The sequence below is a fragment of the Myxine glutinosa genome, unplaced genomic scaffold, assembly GCF_964187855.1.
Source record: "Myxine glutinosa unplaced genomic scaffold, kmMyxGlut1.1 SCAFFOLD_845, whole genome shotgun sequence".
NCBI lineage: Eukaryota > Metazoa > Chordata > Myxini > Myxiniformes > Myxinidae > Myxine > Myxine glutinosa.
The window spans coordinates 50,040-72,231 of record NW_027616940.1 but is presented as its reverse complement, the minus strand read 5'-3'; the positions used below and the strand labels follow the sequence as shown (position 1 = coordinate 72,231).

The window sequence follows — 22,192 nt, the reverse complement described above, 5'->3', positions numbered from 1 at the left end:
GAAATCTATGATTTGCTACGTGATTGTATATGGACTAACTAAGGGACGACCTTTGACCTTTACACACAACACGGAGGGTGATATTTACACACAAAAAAAACACAATTCTCAAATCCACAACAATACATTAATCGCCGAGTCGCAATGACTCGTTTGTGAATCCGTTGTGTGTATCGCTTGTTTCTGGAATTTGCAAGACTAATTTTTCAGTTTGCATTTTTTTTTTTTTTTTGTATACAAGATCGAGGCTCGTGAAAGAGCAATTTGCACACCAACGTACGCACACACAAATGCACGTGCAAACACACACGCAAATGTACATGCATACAAATGTACGTACACACAAACATGCACATAAGCACACACACACACAAATATATGCGCAGGCAAACTTATGTGCAGATGCACGTGCCTACAGAAACATGTGCACACTTATTTTTGTTTTGCTCTTCCAATAATCTTTATCAATGAAGACTCATTGATTGAAATTTATTATTTTTTTCATTTATTTATTTATTATTTTGCTAAAGGGAATTGCTTTATTAAAATCAACTTGATTTTTTTTTTCTTCCTTTCTTTTTCAGGCACCACATAATTCAATAGAGTATGAAGCGTACGACTGAGGCGTGCAATATGGTTGCTGGGGTCTTGTCGTTTATGCGGCCACTGGCGCGATACTATCATGTATGCTGAGCAAAGAGCTTTATATTTGAAGTAAAATTGTTCATGTGACATGTAATTAGGTTTACTCTCCATGAAATGGAGAGTAACCTATTATTACTGCTAGAGTTTTTCTTATTATTCTTCCGCCCTATTTTGCACCTCCGAAAACTTCATAATTAAGTTTCTCAGCAACCGCTGGTCGGATTGACAGGAAATTTTCATCAAATGATCGGCTAGGCTCGTAGAATTTTTTAATGCTAATTATGACGTCATAGGTCACGTGGTATGGGCGCCATCTTGTAAAACACCTTCAACTTTGCCCCTCTGTTTCTCCGAAACGGCTCAATGGAAAAATTTGAGGAATGGCTCATTCTAAAGAACTCTGCAATAGGAACAAAAAACATGTTTATTGAGTATATCAAAAATGCTAACGTTAAGAGGTTAGAATTCGTCAAACACAATTTTTCTCCCCCGAAAATGGGATTTTTTTCCCCAGATGCTTAGTTAAAAAAAACTCAGAATGCAAAAATTTTCGAAGTCATACGTCACATGGTTCGGCCGCCATCTTGTTTTCCGTGAAAAAACACAAAAAACCCTTTTTCTCCGCAACGGCTGAACGGATCGAGCCCAAACTTGGCATGCATATTCGCATACCCATGACGAACAAAAAAGTCATCCGACACGTGGTTTCAGAGTTATGACGTTTTAAAATTTCAAACTAGAAATGGAATCACCTCCATAATTTGTGGAGATATCGAGTGGAAACTTTACACAAATGTTCCTCATGGGGGGATGTTTCATCGTTACTTGAGACGTTTTGAAAAGTCACATGGTTTGGCCGCAATAAATAATGGAAGTTTACATTTTAAAAAGCTTGTAACTATTGAACCACTGCATGGATCGACTTGAATTTTTAATGCAATGTGGCTCTCATCAAGCGAAACAAGTGTGCAAACTTTCAAGATGATTGGATTTACGGTCGCGAAGCTATGTCTTTATTGTTGAAAGAAGAAGAAACACACCATTTTGTCTTTCCAGAACGTGCTCACGATAACGCGATCTCCCGCGGTCATTTGAACTTCAAAAAAAATTATAATTGCAGATTTGTCAATAGATGAGGCATATTAACAAACGAATGAAACAGATTTGCTCAAATTCTGACTATTTTTAACTCGATCGTATTTCACTGAAAGTAATGAGGGACTGAAGAAGAAGATGTCCATCCAGGACGTCATCATTATAACGCGATCTCCCGCGGTCATTTCAACCTCAAAAAAAATTATAATTGCAGATTTGTCAATAGATGAGGCATATTAACAAACGAATGAAACAGATTTGCTCAAATTCTGACTATTTTTAACTCGATCGTATTTCACTGAAAGTAATGAGGACTGAAGAAGAAGATTCACTTCTAGGACGCGCACGGTTAAGCCCTGCAAGAAAAAGTTTATTTTGTAAAAATCGAGCCACGCGTTCAAAATATATGACTGGTTATGTTCGCCAGCACGTCTCTGATCGAATCGGCTCGAGTTAAAACAAACACGTCCGTTGTCGGGTCCGTCTGAGACAACCATTGGGCCTAGAATGCTGGGACTGGTCTCGTTGGATAGGCCTGGATCAGATCTAGAAACGCTGGAAGCTGCACCTCTCTGTGATAATCTTGTGGACCGCGAGAAGAGATCGTGCGACACCATCGCAACTGCTTCCAGCACTTCCGCATTTGACCATTTCATGAACACCATACGCCCCGCCCATCACAGCGCGTACGTAATACACGAACATACAGTGGCCCATTTTCGCATACGCAAACATCCATCCACATATTACGTAAGCGTGCACATGTGACCTTCCAATTCAGCGCTACCATTTGCGCATGCGCCAAAGTCTTTCAGAGCATCAAATCAACACCAGAAAAGCGCATTTGCGCATGCGCAAGAGAGAGATCCGACTGTGTCCCATCCACATATTACGTACGCGTCCAAACGTGACCTTGCGCTCCAGCGCTACCATTTGCGCATGCGTGATTTTTTCAGCGTTTGTGCTTCGTCGCACCACCTGCGCATGCGCAGGGTTGACGGGATTGACGCATTAGAATGTTTGGTGCTGTGCGAGAAGGAAATGGCTGTCATGGTCGTAATTGGTCTTGAAATTTGCGCAATTAAATGCCCTACACGATGCCGTTTATTTCGTCAAAATCCATCCAGCCGATCTGAAGTTATATGAAGAAATGTATTTACGTCGTGACGTCATCACGCGATTTTCGAATGCAGACGTCTTTTCGGAAATTAAATAAAGATGGAAATCGAAATGAATCATGTCCGCGATCTGCGCATGCGCGGTTTTCTCAGCCGCTTTTCAGTGGCATCGCAGTGCAACCCATCTGCGCATGCGCCAGCTATTGAAAATTGGGTCGCCACGGCAAAATCCAAGATGGCCACCACCATGTATGTCTGAACCTTGCAACCTGCATATCTTGAAAAATAAGCGAAGTAGCAACTTCTAATTTGGTGTGTGGGTGTATCTAGGCACAAGGACGAACGCTATCGAAAATTGGGTCGCCACGTCAAAATCCAAGATGGCCACCACCATATATATGTCTGACCTTGCAACCTGCATATCTTGAAAAATAAGCGAAGTAGCAACTTCTAATTTGGTGTGTGGGTGTATCTCGGCACAAGGAAGAACGCTTTCGAAAATTGGGTCGCCACGTCAAAATCCAAGATGGCCGCCACCATATATATGTCTGACCTTGCAACCTGCATATCTTGAAAAATAAGCGTGTGTGTGTGTAGGGGGGATGTGTGTGTGTGTGGGGGTGGAGGGATGTGTGTGTGTGTGTGTGTGTGTGTGTGTGTAGGTGGGGGGGGGGGGTTGGTTGTGTGTGTGTGTGTGTGTGTTTGGGGGGAGGGGTGTGGGTGGAGTTAGGGGGGATGTGTATGTGTGTGTGCATGTGTGTGTGTGTGTGTGTGTGTGTGTGTGTGTGTGTAGGGGGATGTGTGTGTGTGTAGGGGGATGTGTGTGTGTGTGTGGGGGGAGGGATGTGTGTGTGTGTGGGGGGGGGGGGAGGGATGTGTGTGTGTGGGTGTGTGTGTTTGGAGGGGTGTGCGTGTGGGGGGAGGGGTGTGGGTGTGTGTGTGGGAGGGGGTAGGGGGGATGTGTGTGTGTGTGTGTGTGTGTGTGTGTGTGTGTGTGTGTGTGTGTCGGGGTTGTATCCAAGTGGGTTGTGTCAAAGCATGTCCAATGAAAGTGGGGTTGTATCACAAGTGGGGTTGTATCAAAAGTGGGGTTGTATCAACAGTGGGGTTGCATCAAAAGTGGGTGCGAGTAAACCGGTCATCACTGCCAGCAGTTTTAAAGTGGCAGTTCTAGTTATTCTTGCTTTACTTCGAGCTTCCAGGAACCCATTGACACGAAATCTTTGAATCAGGATCAATTGAAACATGTACATCTGGGTCAATTGACAGGACGTTTTTAGCAATTTATATATGATGGAGTGCCCCAATTTTGATTGCGTAGCCAAGAAATGTTTTTTTTTTTTTTAAATCAAGGTCGTTACATCCGATTTCTCATAGATATTGTAACTTGTCCTCGTTTCTACTTTAAAACATTTTTGTTGCCTTCGTTGTTCTAGTATACGACTAACAGAAAAAATATTTCCGATAGGCATTTTTGTTACCAATTGTAACTTAAAGGTTGTGCGGTGACTGACCCATATCATTCTCCTCCACAAGTTGGACATTGCTTGTGTGTGCCTCAGTGATTCTGCAGCGCTATGTGGCATACCGTGATGTCAGTGTACGTTTCCTCTACTGCACCGGCACGCTGGGATTCGCCCTCGGTCGGATCACCATGACAGCATTCCCAACACTGTACGTTTGCATGACTGCGGTGGCAACCATGGGACTGCTTTTCATCGTGCTGTTGTACTGCCCCTACGCAATCCTGGGCCTCTACCACGAGGACAAGGAGGTAATGGTGAAGAGGTTTTAAAAAAAATTGTGATTTGGAAACTGGACATACTTAGAACACCGAAAAATATTTTCAGACCATTTCGCTGTATTTTAAGCAATCCAGATTCCTTCAGTTCAGTACCTCTTCAGGGAAGTGTAACTGCTAACAAGTGTCAGTCTCTTTCTTTCTTTTCTTTTCTTTCTTGCTTTTCTTTCTTTGGATGAACTTCCATTTTACAATTTGTCAAGCCTGTAAACAAAATGAATTATTACTTTGCACACAAATTATTACTTGGCACACGAATTATTACTTTGGATGCAGAAATCTTGGCTCGTAGAGAAGTAGGTTCATAGACTGACACTGGATCATAGGCAAACAGGGAGACTAATACGCCGAGGGAGTGGACAACAAGCAGAAAGGAAAGAGAGAGGAGTTATTGGGAATGGAATAAGTGGTGGGTTTGGGGGAAACAAAGCATGACGTGACGATGGCTTACGATTTGATGCTTATGAGACCGAGTCTTTCCCCCACATTTTTATTAAAGGACTTCCCATTACCCTAAAGGAATGGTCTGACCAGTTGAATGTGGCAGATTTTCTCTTTTTCTGTATATCTTCCAGCCAGGGTTGCCGTTTTTTCTCGGTGGTTGTTTTCTCATGTTGTTGGAATACAAGTCTTTTGTTTCTGAAACCAGGATTTGACTGCAACGTTTACGTCTTCCTCACTTCTGATTCATTTCTCACATAGTGCCCTCCATAAGTATTGGAACAGTGAAGTCAAATTTGTCATTATTGCTATATACTCAAGAAATTGTGATGAGATCAAAAGATGAATATGAGGCAAGAGTACAGAAGGTCATCTTTTATTTATTGGTACTTTATGCATATATGTTTTAGTATTGTAGAAAAAGAGCACTTTTTATGATCAGTCCCCCCCATTTTAGGTAAGCATAAGTATCGGAATAAATAAATGACTGACAGGTTTTTCTTGTTGCACTGGTTGTTTACACATAAAAGAGCTGTGAATGTGCATTCTTGGTTTTAGCCTTTGCTTTTGCCTTTAGTGGCATGGCAAAGCAAACCGATTGTGCATTTTTCATAAAAGCACCAAATTTGCCGCCCAGGTAGATAAATACATTACGACAAAATCTGGATATTGGGGCATCGCAGATTTGAGCCCTGACAGTCGTGGCATCCATTTTACAAAATGGCCACCAGTAATTTCAATAAGTTAAATAATATGCAGAAATCTGAGGATCAAAGGGTGAAACTAAAGGCTGATTTACACATTGACACGCATAAACGTGCTAATGATGCGAATTAGGTTTATTTGAAATACAAACAAAGAAGTCTTTCCTCAGTGGAAAGTACTAGCAGGGGGCCACTTAGACAACTGGAGGGGCCAAAATACAAAAAAAAATCAAAGTAAATGTATATTATATGGATAACGAAATTTATTATGAAAATAAAGAACAATGAAAATTTTTTTTTAACCCATCAGAATAACGGTATTATTAAATATTAAGTGCATTCCCCCTCGCACACACAAGGCTGTGCACTCTAGTCCAGCCTTTCTACATTTGCAGCGCTTAATACAACCATTTCTTGCACTTGCTTAAAACCAGTTCAAAGCAGGTTTGGGATGACTCGGGTGGTGTCGTCCGATGTGGTTGGTACAAACCTTATTCTGTTTTGGTCCAGCCTCACCCTGTCGGTGGAGGTAACTCTATTGATGGTGACAGTGTTTGGCCCCACTATGACCTCCCTGATTGGCAAAAATGTTCATCACTGGTGATCTTCCTCTTCACTCTTGGCCGAATTAGTTAACAGAGGACACCACCATTGGGTGTTGTTGTTTTTTTTTTGCTTTTTTTGTATACAAGGTCGAGGCTCGTGAAAGAGCTAACATTAATCACACAAAAAGTCAAACCGATACATAAAACACAAAATAATGGGAGCGGTAGACAAGATGGGGAGAGAGGGGGAAGGACACAAACACAACATTTGAGAGCAGGGACATCGGGAGAAATGTGGGAGGGGGAGGGCTTGGGGAGAGGTGGGAGAGGTATAAAACATATGAACACTGCAAGGACTTCCAGGAAAGAAGTTGGAATTTCAAAAATAGTGTATCTGGGGTGAATCGGTGGGGGTAGAAAAGATCAAGGTTTTGGATGGGGGAAGATAAGGGATGGTGGTGAACAGCTGTTTTAAAGACCTGGAGGGAGGCGTGGGATTGAAGGGAGTGGGTGAGTTTGTTCCAGAGGCGGGAGAAAAGGGGAATGAAAGAGTGAAGGTGAGCAGAGAGCCTAGATTTTGGCAGTTTAACCATAAGAGGGTTGCTGGCAGATCTTGTGCGACCTTAAGGAATATTGGGGGGACAGAGCACAGAGAGAGCTGGGGGAGCAAGGCTGGAGAGGATTCGGTAGAAGACAGAAAGACCACCAACCTGCCTGCGGTGAGTGAGCGAAAGGCCCTCGGAGTTAGCTTCATCGCAGGAGATTCCAATCATTCTGAACGCTTTGGTTTCAACAGCGTGAAGCCGAGCTAGGTGTGAGGCAGGAGCACCAGCCCAGAGGGGGGAACAGTATTCCATCGAGTTGTGGATGAAAGCCTTGTATGTGGTGTGGAGCTCAGGTGTGCCAAGGAAGGACTTCGCACGACGGAGGATGCCCAGTCGGCGACTGGCTTTGGAGGCCAGCTTGGAAATGGGGTTTTCCCAAGAAAGATAACATATTGTGAAATTGAAAGATGAAAGAAATGTTCTCATATTCTGCAGGTTAATGAGGTCATTAAAACAATAAACATCACAATAAATCTGCTTTAAGCAAGTGTATGTTTTTCAAAATGTAAATTAGCCTTTAATTTCACCTTTTTGTGCTCAGATTTTAGCATACTAGTGAACTTATTGAAACTGCTGGTGGCCATTTTATAAAATGGCTGCCACTGCCATCAGGGGGCAAATCTGCGATGCCACAATATCCAGATTTGTTAATAATGTATTTGTCTTCCTGTGTGCCAATTTTGGTGCTTTTATCAAAAAATGCACAATTGTTGTCAATATTGTTGCTGTGCCACCCCACTACTTGAGAGTTTGCCATTGGAGTCAGTAGGCATAAACCAACATGAAGACCAGAGAACTTCTATGAAAGAAAATCAAACAATTTGGAACCTGAAAGAACAGAATAATTCAATTAGAACCATTGTACAAACATTGAGATGAGCAAATACAACAATTTGGAATATCTTGAAAAAGAAAGAAACCACTAGTGTACTTAGAAATAGATAACAGCCAGGTCAGCAAAGGAAAACAACTGCTGTCAATGACAGAACTAGCACGACACTCTTCCGCGTTGTGAGGTCAACCGATATGCCTCCGTCCACATTACTGCATAATTATACATACTCGTACCAAGTTTGATCTAAATCCCTTCAGCTGTTCTTAAGTATCACATTTTTACCTGACATGACCTCTGACCTTTGATGCCAAAATCTAATCAGTTCATCTTTGCATCATAATATTATATACTTATACCAGGTTTGGTCAAACTTCCATCACTGGTGCACAAGTTAGCACAGTAACATAATTTTTACCTTATGGGACCTCTGGCCTTTGACCTCTTGACTCCATCATCAAATCCGTTTGTCTTTACATCATTAAACATACATATTTCAAGCTTGACTTGGATCCCTTCAGCCGTTCTTAAGTTATCATGGTAACAACAATCTTTTATACACTTTGACCTCTTGATGCCCAAATTTAATCAGTTACTCTTTGCTTCATATACATACTTGTACCAAGTTTGGTCAAAATCCCATCACTGGTTCACAAGTTAGCACGGCAACATAATTTTTGCTCAACATGACCTTTGATCTCTTGCCCCCAAAATCTAAACAGTTCATCCTTGCATCATTATACATACCTGTACCAAGTTTGGATACCTTCAGCCGTTCTTAAGTTATTGCAGTAACGAAATAATTTTTACTTAACATGACCTCTGACCTTTGACCTCTTGACCCCAACATCTAATCAGTTCATTTTGCATCATAATATATACTTATACTAAGTTTGGTTAAAATCCCATCACTGGTTCACAAGTTTGCATGGTAACATAATTTTTATTTGACGAGTAAAATACGTTTGCGTGGAAATTGATTATTTTACGTTTATTCATTTTAATTACACAATTAATCAATCAATTATGGTGCACTGCTCCCTCCCACGTCCGTGTCCATGTGCTGCATGGCGGCATCCCCGGGCGCCTAAGGCTCCTCGGCTGGAGGATATGTTATTTATTTATTTGGCACGGGGGAGGTGTACTTTGAATGTAGCTGTCCTTGTAATTTTTATTTCAGTTGGAACATCAGCTGTAATCAACCATTTATCATCAGTCGGTGTCCTGCCATCTTCATTTTGGGCAGTGCATGTCATTTTATTATCAGGGAAGGTTGTTCTTTCACTCAAGAGAAATGTTTTATTCTCTCAAATATTTACACTGCTGGAAATGTTCAACTCATTTCTTGATATCTGAAGGTGAGAAACAGGAGCACAGATCTACAGATAGAACTCAAAGTGTTTAAGAATTTTCTAACGTGTGTGTGTGTGTGTCTTTTTGAAACAGTACATAGCGCACAGTCCTGAGGGCACCAAACGAGGTCTGGGCATCGACTGTGCCATCCTGTCATGCCAGGCATACCCCTCGCAGATCATCGTAGCTTCTACCATCAGCGCCATCATCAAGGCTGCTGGGACAGTGCGCGTTGTGTCGGCCTTTGCCGCATTCTTTGCTCTGCTCGCTATCCTCACTGCCGCTTTCCTTATCCATTATCCGAGCATAAAAGTAAATGAGGATGATGTTGATGACCAGGCGAGTTGTGAATATGGTGACTTGGGAAACGATGAACATGACAGGATTGGGGGGATGGATGAGAGGAGGAACGAGAAAAATGAGAGTGGAGCGGCCATGGCTTGAGCAATGAGCAACTCCTCTACCACACAGCTGGGATTTGGCAAACAACTACAGTCAATGAACATTTCATTGGAAACAGCAGTTTGAGTTTTTTAAAGATTACATTTTTAAACAAATGATAAGCCTCTCTGTTCCATCTCTTGTCCTTCATTCCTTCTTTCCAATTACATCTCGATTAACCTCTCCAGCATATCATCTTGATTACCCTAAAATTTCAAAAAAACAGTTTATTTTCAGTATCATTCATTAACCCTGATCTACCTTTGCACAATGATTCGTTCAAGCGATGTATATATTGCACTCAAGTATTCACGTTTCTGTCGCTCATTCATTCTCATTCAGCCAATAATGGTCTGTAGAGCACCTGCTCTGAGAGACATCCAGGTCTTCTAATAACTCCTTACTTGGTCCTGAACCTCCATCCCCTCCCCTGCTTTATTTTCCTCTGATACTCGAATCATTCATTTATACTCCATCTTGAAACATTCCAGGAGCTTCCACTGTTATTAATGCCTAATGAGCTTGTTGGCTTTCCATATAAAAAGGCAAACTTTATTTTCATTTTGCCTGTTTCACATAGAGTGAGTGAGTGTGTGAGTGTTTTTCCAGGTTGAACAATAGCTTTGTTTAAGACCTCCAGATTAAGGGTGTAGTACTGGTGAAAAATTGAGAAAACTACGTAGGTACCTTTGAGAGGCCTTTACACAAAAACAAAGTCAAGTTAATATCTGATTTTCAGTTTTTCTTGAAAGATATAATCTTGGCTTTAACTCAGACCAGTTTCAACGCTTGTTTGTCATATTACATGCATATAATTTGCATAAATTAGACCGTCAATAAAAAAACAAGGAAAAACAAAGAACACATTTCTACTTCTATCTTCTATGTCACCTATCATTCTTTTCACACAAAACTTGGTACATGTATTATACATGTGTTACTCTACTACCTGATGAGGATTTTGTGAAATTATGTCAAATGTTCACTAATTAGCTAATTATGCCAATTACCAGATACAACTTGGTTGTCATTCAATAAATCCACAATGGCTACTCCTATAAACAAAAGCCTTCATCATTTTAAAGGAAGTGATATTCTGAATATCCTGTCCAAATTTCAGCCCAAAAGAATGATGCATTTCCCAAGTTATAACAAATTTCATGCAAAATATTATATTGAATTGAATTGAAATTTGAATTTTTCAATAATTAGGGGTGAGCGCCATGAGTGCTATGACCTCTAATAGAATGATTCTTGTTTATAAGACTATAAGGAAACTGTTCAGCTTTAAAAAAAAAAAAAAAAAAAAAAAAAAAAAATCACCTGTGCACCAGTACTACACCCTTAATGCTTATTTTTGGTGAGTTGGTTGGGGAGAGGGGTTCTGGTAATATTGTGTGTGTTAAATGGACAAACCTTCGTTGATTGCTTTGATTTAGTTACTTCGTCATGCGCACATCGGAATTGACCAATACAGTATCTTTAAAATATTAATGTATAAATGCCTCGTAATCATTCATTCTCTGGTGTTTTGTTCAAGCCTTTCACATGAACTGATCGTTATGTCATGTTAAAGTTCTTTTTTAAAAATCTGTTTGAAGTGGACAACGCTATTGGCTCTCATAACTACGTTCAGTATTTCATTTTAGCATGTACCCCTGCTGCCAGGAATACGTATCTTATTATAATACGTATTTATTCTTTCCCTACTTTGTTACATTCGATACTGCTGTTGCTTTTTGGCATGATCGGCACAAAGAGGTTGAGGGGATTGCTCCAACCAAAAGCGGTAATCTTTGCATTTTCCTCATCATCATTATTGTGCACTACTTAGCATGCGATAAATAAACTGCAATAACACGCATGTAATGAGATAACCGGGGGTGCTGTTCGCTGGTGGGGGGGCGGGGGGGGGGGGGGGGAGGGTTCTCTCCCCGACCCCAACACAAACTTCTCAGATTGGCTGAATGAATCTGGATTATCAATGTTCCAAATTTGCTGTTGATGAAACATGATTGTCGCGTGTTTATTTCAACATATAGTCAGGTTCACGATGTTAACAAATATAATTTCGTTCAAAATTTTGGTAGATGAGCAAAACTATACATTTTTGGAATATTCAGAGCATGAGGAATCCAAAAATTAATGTTTACATTTGCGTAGACACCTTTGCGAAAATGACACTCAGGACAAGGAAAAACAAAGAACACATTTCTACTTCTATCTTCTATGTCACCTATCATTCTTTTCACACAAAACTTGGTACATGTATTATACATGTGTTACTCTACTACCTGATGAGAGGATTTTGTGAACATTTGACATAATTTTGACATTTGACATTTGACGTTTGACATTTGACATTTGTCAAACGGGACGGAGGTTCAGAACATTTGACATTTGACGAAACCCCTCTGAGCATTTCGTTTCAGGATCTTTGACACCTGACCTTGAGTGATGCCATACTGCCAAGCAATAGCACGCTGTTTCTTGCCAGAATTTCGTAAAGCCACCACTAAATGACAAACAGCATTGTCGAGTTGACGGACCATCTCCAGGGGAAGCGGCAATAACCTTTGTAGACGTGCAGCAGTTGTTTTCCACTAATACAGAACGCAACAACCCATATATATACCCGATTGTGAAGCCAATCGTCAAATGTACCTGTCCGTACATTTTGTCATGCCACCTGTGATATAATCCTGTTATTGACTTCTTGCTGCGACAGACAACCAGTGACATGGTTCTTTTAACAAAGAAATCACCGAAGCGTAAAAGAAACTCACCAGATTGATATACCGAGTTCAGAAATTAAACCTGTCAAGAAAAAAAAATATTCCATATTAAATGCCAAGTCTGTATAATTCAACTTCTTTCCTGAATATATATATATATAAATTTTCAAAACACCTGGTCACAAGTGTGCCTCACTGACCGGGTCTTCAGTCAAGGTCCTCAGCATCATCCCGTTTCGGCCCTTCAACCTCGATACGGTCAGCCAAGGTGGGCCAGCAGGGGCACATACGCCTCCACATGCAGCAACTACACCTCTGTGTACATACCTCCACCCCCAGACAGTGAGAACACAGACTACAACAACAAAACTGACTCCACTCCCAGAATCAACAGCCCCTCATCCACTCACTCACACACCAAAAACAACAACTGACCACCACCCTTACAACATGCACCACTCAAACAATATATATATATACAATTACATAATATATTAGAAAAAATATTCCATGTGTTTAATGAAATGAACAGATCAAATGAGTTGATTTAACATTTTATTGAATCTGACTGTTTTAGTAATGTGTAATAACATTTATCAATCTCTAACCCTGTATGAAAACAAGCTGCAGAGCCTGCCACATGGAGTGTTTAACAAACTGACTGAACTGAAGGACCTGTCCCTGCATAGCAACCAGCTGTGGAAAGTTTGCCCTGAATCACTACAAGAGCCATAAACCATTGAAGCTACAGCACACCACTGTCAATACAATCAATTATCATCTAAATTACCAATTTCTCAATAACCATTGGATAATGAAGTGTATTAATTAACTCATGGTTGAAGAACACAGACTAAATGAAGTTATTATATCAATTTGGAAGTGGAAAGGCACAAACATCTGAAGTATATATTTGTTTCATTTTTCTTCTGACCCGCTAGTCGCTAAAAGTACATCGCATCGGAAAGATACTTTTTCAAGAAACTTAATGAAAATACACGAATAAAACAAGTCTATTTAACTATAAAAAGATATATACATGAAAGAAAATGAAACCAGATCAGCAGCTCGTTATCACAATATTATGCTTTCACAGAAGTCAAATGCAAATGTCTAGTACGGGAGACTACTTAGTGGCACGTTGATAAGTTGATAAGTTGATAAGAGAAATGACAATTTTGTTTTTAATGAAAAACATCATGGCCAACACTGAATGAATAGACCTTTGCAGATTGTGCACAAACAGGCAAGTGTTGTGATTAAAGTTTGTTCACGGCATTTAAAAAGCGAGGTCTAAGGGGGTTGACCGGGGTCAAAGTGGATCCAAGTTTGACCCTCCAAAATAGGTATTTGCTTTCTTTTCTGAAACTACAAACACTAATTTGATGAAACTTGACCACAACCTTCACCACCCGTGATGTACCAAAGTTTGTTCACGGCATAAATAAAAATCTGGAGGTTTACGGAGGGGGGGGGGGGGGTTGTCGTCCCCCCCCAAAAATAGGTCTCAAAACAGGTTGCCCCCCCCCCCCCCCAAAATAGGTATTTGCTTTCTTCTCAGAAACTACACACGCAATTTCGATGAAACTTCACCACAACCTTAATCACCCATGATGTACCAATGTTTGTTCAAAGTTAGAAAAGTGAGTTGAAAAGGTCAATGGGGTTACTGGAAGAATGCAGTGCATCCTGGAGTTTCTGGGGAGGGTCGGAGGACAGAGCAGACGGAGCAATATTGCAGAAAATGCAGTATAAAACAGACGCCACAAACCTGTCTGCCATCTCAGAGCAACAGACTGTGCTTTTGCCCCATTACAGGAGATTCCAATGATTTTGAGACCTATAAATTACACAGAATCGAAGAGAGACCTATGTGATGCTTGGGTGCCAGCCGATAGCAGAGAACAGTACTCCAATGAGACAAGGAAAAAGGTGTTGCAGACTGTTTTCCAGGAAAGACTTTGATCGCTCGGGGATGCCCAGTCCGCAACAGGCTTTGGAGGCCAGAATTTCATTGTGGTCAGCCCAGGAGGGGTCATGGCTGATGGTGAGGCCTAGAAGTTCAAGCAGCTGAACCTCTTGCAGTGGATGACCAAATAAATGGATAGGTCCATTTTATGACAATTCTGGAGCGATAGGGTGAGACTGAAATTTTCCAGGACAGAAGGACATGTTCCCTTCATCAGACCAGAGTCTAATCATTTCCACATCAGCAGAGAAAGACTGCTGAAGTCTGCCGAGCAGAGGGATTGGCGTTCCTGTACGACACAATATGGAGCCGTATGCACAAAGGAAGGGATGTTTTTCCAAGAGCATCAGAGAGATGATTAATGCAGATGAGAAACAAGACTGGGCCCAAGGTGAGGGTTCCAATGGGGAGGTGAGGGTTCCAATGATGGCAACACATCGACTGTGTGAGTGGAGGAAGTCAGAAATCCATAAATGAAAACGGCGTTCCATACCACAGGTGGAGAGCTCACAAACAAAGCAGGCCCGAGATATGTCCAGGGAGATGGTCCTAACCTCTTGTTTGAGATTGACGGCCTCCAACCATTGCTGAGAGAAGAGCAGAAGGATATCCATAGTTGGGAGAATGGGATGATATCCAAACTGATGGTTAGAGATTAGACAAGTTTGAAAACAGGAAACATTTGACATCGGAAGTAATGATGGATTCAATGACTTAGTTTGTGATTGGAAGCAAGCTTACTGGCCTATCTATTGGACGGTAGTTGGTAGGTTTGTTTTTGCACCCTTCTTGTGGACGTGAGTGATGTTTTCTGACTTCTATACAGAGGGGAGGCAGACAGAGAGGGCAAAACACTCCAGAGTAGGATTTGAGAATATTGGCCCTAACACTATGTGGACCCATTGCTGAAGCCAGGTCAAGGCCAGACAGACCTTTCTCTTCCCTCTCAGATGACAAGGACATGCTAGTGAAAAGCGCTTTCCCTATCTTCTGAGGTGAGAAGGACAAAGAGTCCAGTAGACAATATGGGAACAGAACAGGATGTGTTGGAGTATATGAGATTTGGAGGCCACGACAAAGTTGAGGCATTTTGCCTTTTCTTGGGCAACGTCTTCTGTACGCCATTGGAGGTGATGGTGGGGGCGCAAAGTGTCTTTCAGTGTCTTTCAGTGTACTCGGTTAAAAGAACCCTGCTCAAAACAACGGTAAATTAATTTGCATCTTCAGGAAGAAGTTGGAAAATTAACAATGTAAAATTCTGCTTTGCAATAATCATGAAATACGAGTTATTCCATCAGATGTTATTTTACTTATCACTTTAGGGAATCAAAACCCTTTATACAGAAAGCTCGTCAAACACTCCATAAGGAAGAAACTCCAGCTGGTTACGATCCAAGTCCAGCCTTGTGAGTTTGGTGAGTTTGTCAAATATCCCTGGTGGGAGAGACGTCAGCTGGTTTTGGTACAGGTAGAAATCAATTCCATGAAAAAGTAAAAACAACCTTTTTGTAATAATTTACACAAGATACACAAGAATCGCAATCATTTAATAAAAATGTAAGCTTTTAAATATGTAATTGGCCCTACTAACTCAGTTCTAAAGGCAAACTTGATTATGCATTTGGATGAATCCTGAGGATTGGATGGAACATAAACTAATCTACTCTGTATCACCTTTGTACTTTTCAAAAAAAATTTGCTCTTGCATGAATCAACAAACCTGTCAGAGATTGCAGATCCTCATCAGGACGTGTTTGTGATGTGTATTTTGTGGGGTGTTTTTGTACATTCTTTCATTATTTTGTACAACTCCACTTTCATTAGATACATGCAACACATTACGTCCTCTGTGTAAAACTGAATTCAGTATTGTATTTTAAATATATTTTTTAATGAGGATGTCCTCGGGGTCTTTTGGGTCTTTTGGGTCTTTTGGGTCCTTGGGATCCTCTGGTTCTTCATGGTATTTAAGGATCTTCAGGGTGTTAGGGTCTTGGTGGTTTTGAGGGGTGGTAAAGGTTTTTCAAAGGTCCAATGGGTCTCAAAAGTCCAAAATTTCGAAAGGTACATTCTGATAGTACATAATTAATAGACGTATGTAATTAATAGACAGGATGCCACTGACTTCAAACAGTACACAATTAATATATATATTGAAAACTCACATGGCTGGAGAAGATGATTTAGCAGCATTTCTTCTTCTTCAAACAATAACAACTGCCTGCCAGATCGTAAGACCAATCGCATTGTAATTTTAAAAACGTGTTTGCTTTACATCTACTACATTATTTTAAAGTTTAACATCGATCAATGAAGCTGTTAAAGAGATATAATTATTTTAAGAATATCACTCAATCCAACATGGCTGCTAAACTAGGTGACGTATGAATTACTCAAGGACAGTATTGTATACGCAAGGCATGAGGAATATGTGTATGAAGTTTGAGTTCAATCTGTTTAGCCGTTCTGGAGGAGTGGCTATTTAAAGTTTTATTCTTCAAAAAAATCATAGCCGCCAAACCATGTGACCTATGACGTCATATTGGCAGAACTTTGTTCATCATGGGGATGCGATCATGCATGTAATGTTTTGCCTCAATCAATTTAGCCGTTTCAGAGAAAAAGGGTTTTTGGTGGGTTTTTAAGGCTTTTGTATTAATACAAAGGATTTTGTATTTGTTAGAGGCCAACAAATATGGCGGCCGAACCACGTGACCAATGATGTCATTATTTATTTTTTTCTCCACCAATTTATCCTTAGATGATGCTAAAAAAAATTTCATCTTGATCAGATGAAGTTTTGTTCTTGTTGAATTATGACATCATAACGGAGGCACCTATGACATTATCACTATAAAAAAATATAAAATAACCACTTTTAGAGGCCATTTTTCCCCGCAAAGCGGGGGTTGGCCTTTTTCGGGGACCATGGTTGTTGTTGTTTTTCGGTCCCCTTTTTTGAAGCAATGTTTTACGGCCGGATGCCCTTCCTGACACCAACCCTTTTTGCCACCTTTAACGACAAACAGGGAATTACCAGTGAACTGGCACTCAATTAGCCGACCTCGGAAGGATGACAGGCTGAGTCAACCCCCCTGGCGTTAATTCAGCGATCGACCGGGATTCGAACCCAGGATCCTCGGATCCTAAGCCGGCACCCTAGCCGCTAGCCCAACACCAGGGCTAAAACGTTATCACTAACATATGTTATTCCCCATGGAGAGTTCTTTTAAAATGAGCCATCTCAATTTTTCTGCGAAGTGCTTTCGGAGATAGAGGTTCACTTTTTTTCGTTTTTTCCAAGATGACGCCCGTACCACGTGACCGATGACGTCATAATTATTTAAAAATCTATAGGAGGTGCACCTGTGGTGAAAATTTCCTGTCAATGGACCAACGGTTGCAGAGAAAAACATACTTATTCGGTGCGGACAAACAGACAAACAAGAAGACGTCATGCAGAGCACGATACTTGCAAAATCCGCCCGCCTCCACCCCCCCCCCCTCCCCCTCCAAAAAGATTTCCATTGATACAGCAAATTGTCCATTTCATCAAGACTAAAATTGACGATCTTGATCAAAGCTTGGGTCAATAGGATGAAATGTGACGATTTTTTCAGATGAAAATTGATTTTGGAAGTTTGACCTTGAGTTGACCTTTGACCTTTTTACCTTAAATAGTTGGTTTTCCTATTTAGTGACTCAATGTGCAAATCCTGTTCAATTTTTAAGTCAATTTTTAAAAATGAAATCGGATAAATCGGATGAAAAATGGCGATTTTAGAAATTTCGACCTCCAGATGACCTTTGACCTCAAAATCAATAGGCTTCTTATTTGTGACGACCTCTACAACTTGAAGTTTCATGATTACCGGTTTAGAATTGTGACCTGTAGGCCTGTGACAACCAGACAGAATAACAAACGCAACCAACCAATATACTTGAAAAATCTTCGATTTCGCAAGTAACAAACAGACAAATAAAAAGACGTCATGCGGAGCACGATACTTGCAAAATCCGCCCCCCCCCCCACCCCCAAGAAAAAAAATTCCATCGATACAGAAAATTGTCCATTTCATCAAGATTAAAATTGACAATATTGATCAGAGCTCGGGGTCAATAGGAAGAAAAGTGACAATTTTTCAGATGAAAAATGATGATTTTGGAAGGTTGATCGTGAGTTAACCTTTGACCTTTTGACCTCAAAAATAGTTAATTTCCATATTCAGTGACTCGATGTGCAAATGCTGTTCAATTTTCAAGTCACGGCGAGGTCACGTCTTTTCGAAGCTGTTCCATGCGCTCACGCTTTCGAAGCTAAGTGATCTTTCACATTTGTGTTTTTGTCGTATCTTTATCTTTCTTTCGGTGTATGTACCTATTGGGGTGACTTTAATAGGTTTCTCGGTGTTGGTTTTTCATACCTGTGTACAGAATCGTCGGTTTTTTCGTATCGTGTATTCTGAGGCCTAGTGTAGTACTAGTCGGCTACCGTGTCCTCAGACCTTGGCTTGAGGCTTTTGTTTTTTGTCTCAGCGGTTTCTTCGATCGCGCTGCATCTACTTTTGGTCTCTGTTTTTCACGGTCTTTTCACCCATACTCCCTTGTTTTAAAATCTCCAAAAAAAACAAATTTTTTTTTTCCTTCCCTGTTCTTATCCGCTTGTGCGTTCTTATTTGTTCTTTCGTTCTTCGTTCTTTTGCTCTTTCGTTCTTCGTTATTTGTTCTTTCGTTCTTCGACCACGTTGTTCGAGATCACGTGATCAAGTTGTTAATACATGTTTCATCTGTCCCCCTGAAGAACTTTATTATTATGTCATATTCTATAACACTTTTTTCTACTTCTTCTATAAAAGGATGCTTTCGACTTGCTCACCAATTCTATTCATTCAAAAAAAAAATTCCATCTCTTACAGTGCATCTTTCATTCATTCCCTAAACTCTCCAGAACTCCACCCACCCTTCAGCGTCCTCAAACGTATTTTTGACTCGAATGTCTCAAGAAACTCATTTTGCAATAAATGTTCGTTTCCCATAAATCGTACACTTTTCAAAATCCAATCACACCCCTCCCCTCCAAATCTTCCCCATCACCCATCTCTGTCAAATCTTCCCCCTTGCCCCTCCCCCCCAAATCTTCCCAAACACCCATCCCTTTCAAATCTCCCCCGCTGCCCCTTCCCTCCTAAACTCCCCCCACACCCCTCCCCTCCGAGACTCTCCCTCACTCCTCCCCTCCTAGACTCCACTCTCACCCCTCCTCCTCAAAGCGTCCTCCCCGCTTCTTCCCCCTTCCAACTTTCACCTTCATCTTCCTCAACCTTCTGCCTCACTCTTCCCCCTCCTCAAATAACACCTCACTGCGCCTCACCCAAACACCATCAAACCTTTTGTCCGCCCCATTCTTCCCTTTCTCCAAGCTATTCTGTAATCTCTGACACACCTGCAACAGCTCTCCCTACCTCTTCCTCCTCTTCCACATCCTGCCCTACCGCTCCCCCCCCTGTTCTGTATCCGATGCTCCCCCTTCCTCTTCCTTAACAGTATGGACCTCAAACATCCGGGGCCTTCGCTCAAACTTAACTGATCTCTCCATACAGGTTGCTTCTGACAAACCAGACGTGATCTGCTTAACAGAAACCTTCCTCCTTCATGATGTCTCTGATTCCTTGGTATCTCTCCCAGGTTACTCCCTCCTCCGGTATGACAGACCTGAGCCTCGTTCTGGAGGTGGGGTTGCTATCTTTATAAAAAACTCTCTTCCTCACTCGCCCTGCACTGCCCTCTCTCCACCTCACCCCCAGGAATACCTTTGGCTACGGCTTCCCCTTCGCTCCCACCTTTTGTTCATATGCGTGTTGTAACGTCCACCAAACAGTGATGACTCCATCTACATCTCGCTGTCTGATAATATGGACCAACTTCTATCTACCCATCCCAACTCTCTCTTCCTCATATGTGGTGATTTCAACTGTCACCATGCCAGTTGGCTGGGGGTGGGTACCTCTCTCACCAGCCATGGCTCTTCAGCAAAGGACTTCTGTGACTCACTGGGACTGACACAATCTGTCAATTTCCCAACCCGGATCTCAGTCAACGGAGAATCTTCTCTTCTGGACTTGGTTATGACTAACTTCCCTGAAAATGTCTGCTGCTCTTCTTCTGCTCCAATCGGCTCTTCTGATCATGTGCTTGTTAAAGTGGACATCTCTCTGACCATTTTCAGAGAGCCTCCTCAGCGTCGACGAGTCTGGCATTTCACTCAGGCCAACTGGCACGGTCTTCAAGCAGCCATCAATCATCTGGACTGGTCTCCCATCTCTACTGCCTCTGACATCAACTCATCCTGGGAATTCTTCCAAAGTAAATTGCTCTCTCTCATGCACAGATTTATCCCATCTCGTCTTCAGTTGTCATACCCTTCCTCCCGTCCATGGTACACGGAATCTTGTGGTGAGGCTATTGCCCAGAAACAACTTGCTTTCGTCTCCTGGAAAGCAAATCCAACGGAAGGAAATCTCATTTCCTTTCACAAAGCCCGAAACAAGTGTGTGTCCACCCTCAGGAGAGCCAGGAAACAATATCTCTCCGTCCTCAGGACCGAACTCGTATCTGTCTCCCTCTTCCAAATCCTGGTGGCGTCTGGTGAAATCTGTTTCTGGTGTTTGTTCCCCCTCCATCCCCTCCCTCACCTTAAATGGCCACACGGCTGACTCCGCACGTGAAAAAGCTGAATGCCTCAACTCTGTGTTTGCCTCTAAATCTTGTGTCCCAAACCCATCCCTCTCTGTACCCACCATACCCAGTCGTACCCAGCTGCTCCTGGACTCTGTGTCCTTTCCTCCTGACAAGGTGGAAAAGTTTATGTCAACCCTCGACTCTGATTCTGCAACTGGACCTGACGGCATCAGCCCACGGGTCCTAAAATCATGTTCTTCCGCTCTTTCACTCCCCCTCTCTGTTCTCTTCACCCTCTCTTTTGCTCAAGGTCATCTTCCATCTGCTTGGAAATCTGCCAACATCACCGCTTTGCACAAAAAAGGTGCAAAAACAGATCCCAGCAACTACAGACCAATCAGCCTTCTCCCAATTATCAGCAAAGTCATGGATTCCATCATTGCTTCAGATATGAAATCTTTCCTCTTCTCCAATGGCTTGATCTCTGATCATGAATTTGGTTTCAGACCTGGACACTCCACTCTGGACATGCTGCTTCTGCTTTCTCAACAATGGATGGAGGTCCTCAATGCCAAACAGGAAATTAGAGCAGTCTCCCTTGACATATCACGTGCCTTCGATACGGTCTGGCACCCCGCTCTGCTCACCAAACTCTCCTCTTTTGGTATCCATGGAAATCTCCACGCATGGCTGGCGGACTTCCTCTCTAGTCGTAGTCAACGTGTGGCCCTGAATGGGTTTCTCTCATCTCCTCTTCCTGTTCAGGCTGGAGTTCCCCAAGGCAGTGTTCTGGGCCCTGTGCTTTTTCTGGTCTTCATCAATGATCTCTCTGACTCTCTTGAAAATCCTCTCTATCTCTTTGCTGACGACTCTACTCTCTGTCGCTCCATTCTTCATCCCACAGATCGGCAGTCTGCAGCCTCCTCACTCTCTGCAGACCTTGACAAAATCACAGACTGGGCAAACAAGTGGAACATGTCTTTCAATCCTGACAAATCTCACACTCTTACGATGTCTCTCCGAAAAGACCGACTGGACAACCCTCCCATCCACTTTCTGAATAATCCTCTCCAAGAAGTTCTGTCACTCAAGCTTTTGGGTCTCACTATCTGCCATGATCTTTCCTGGAAAAACCACATTTCAAATCTGGCCTCCAAAGCCAGTCGCCGACTGGGCATCCTCCGTCGTGCGAAGTCCTTCCTTGGCACACCTGAGCTCCTCACCACATAC

General features: G+C 41.9%; 1 protein-coding gene across 1 annotated transcript; it reads left to right on the top strand.

Moving 5' to 3' along the window:
• The first annotated feature begins 4,426 nt into the window (after positions 1-4,426).
• On the top strand, positions 4,427-9,691 carry LOC137413683 (solute carrier family 45 member 4-like). Its single transcript, XM_068099129.2, has 2 exons — positions 4,427-4,632; positions 9,233-9,691. The coding sequence occupies exons 1-2, from the start codon at positions 4,513-4,515 to the stop codon at positions 9,581-9,583; spliced, it is 471 nt and encodes a 156-aa protein (XP_067955230.2). The 5' UTR covers positions 4,427-4,512; the 3' UTR covers positions 9,584-9,691.
• The last annotated feature ends 12,501 nt before the right edge of the window (positions 9,692-22,192 follow it).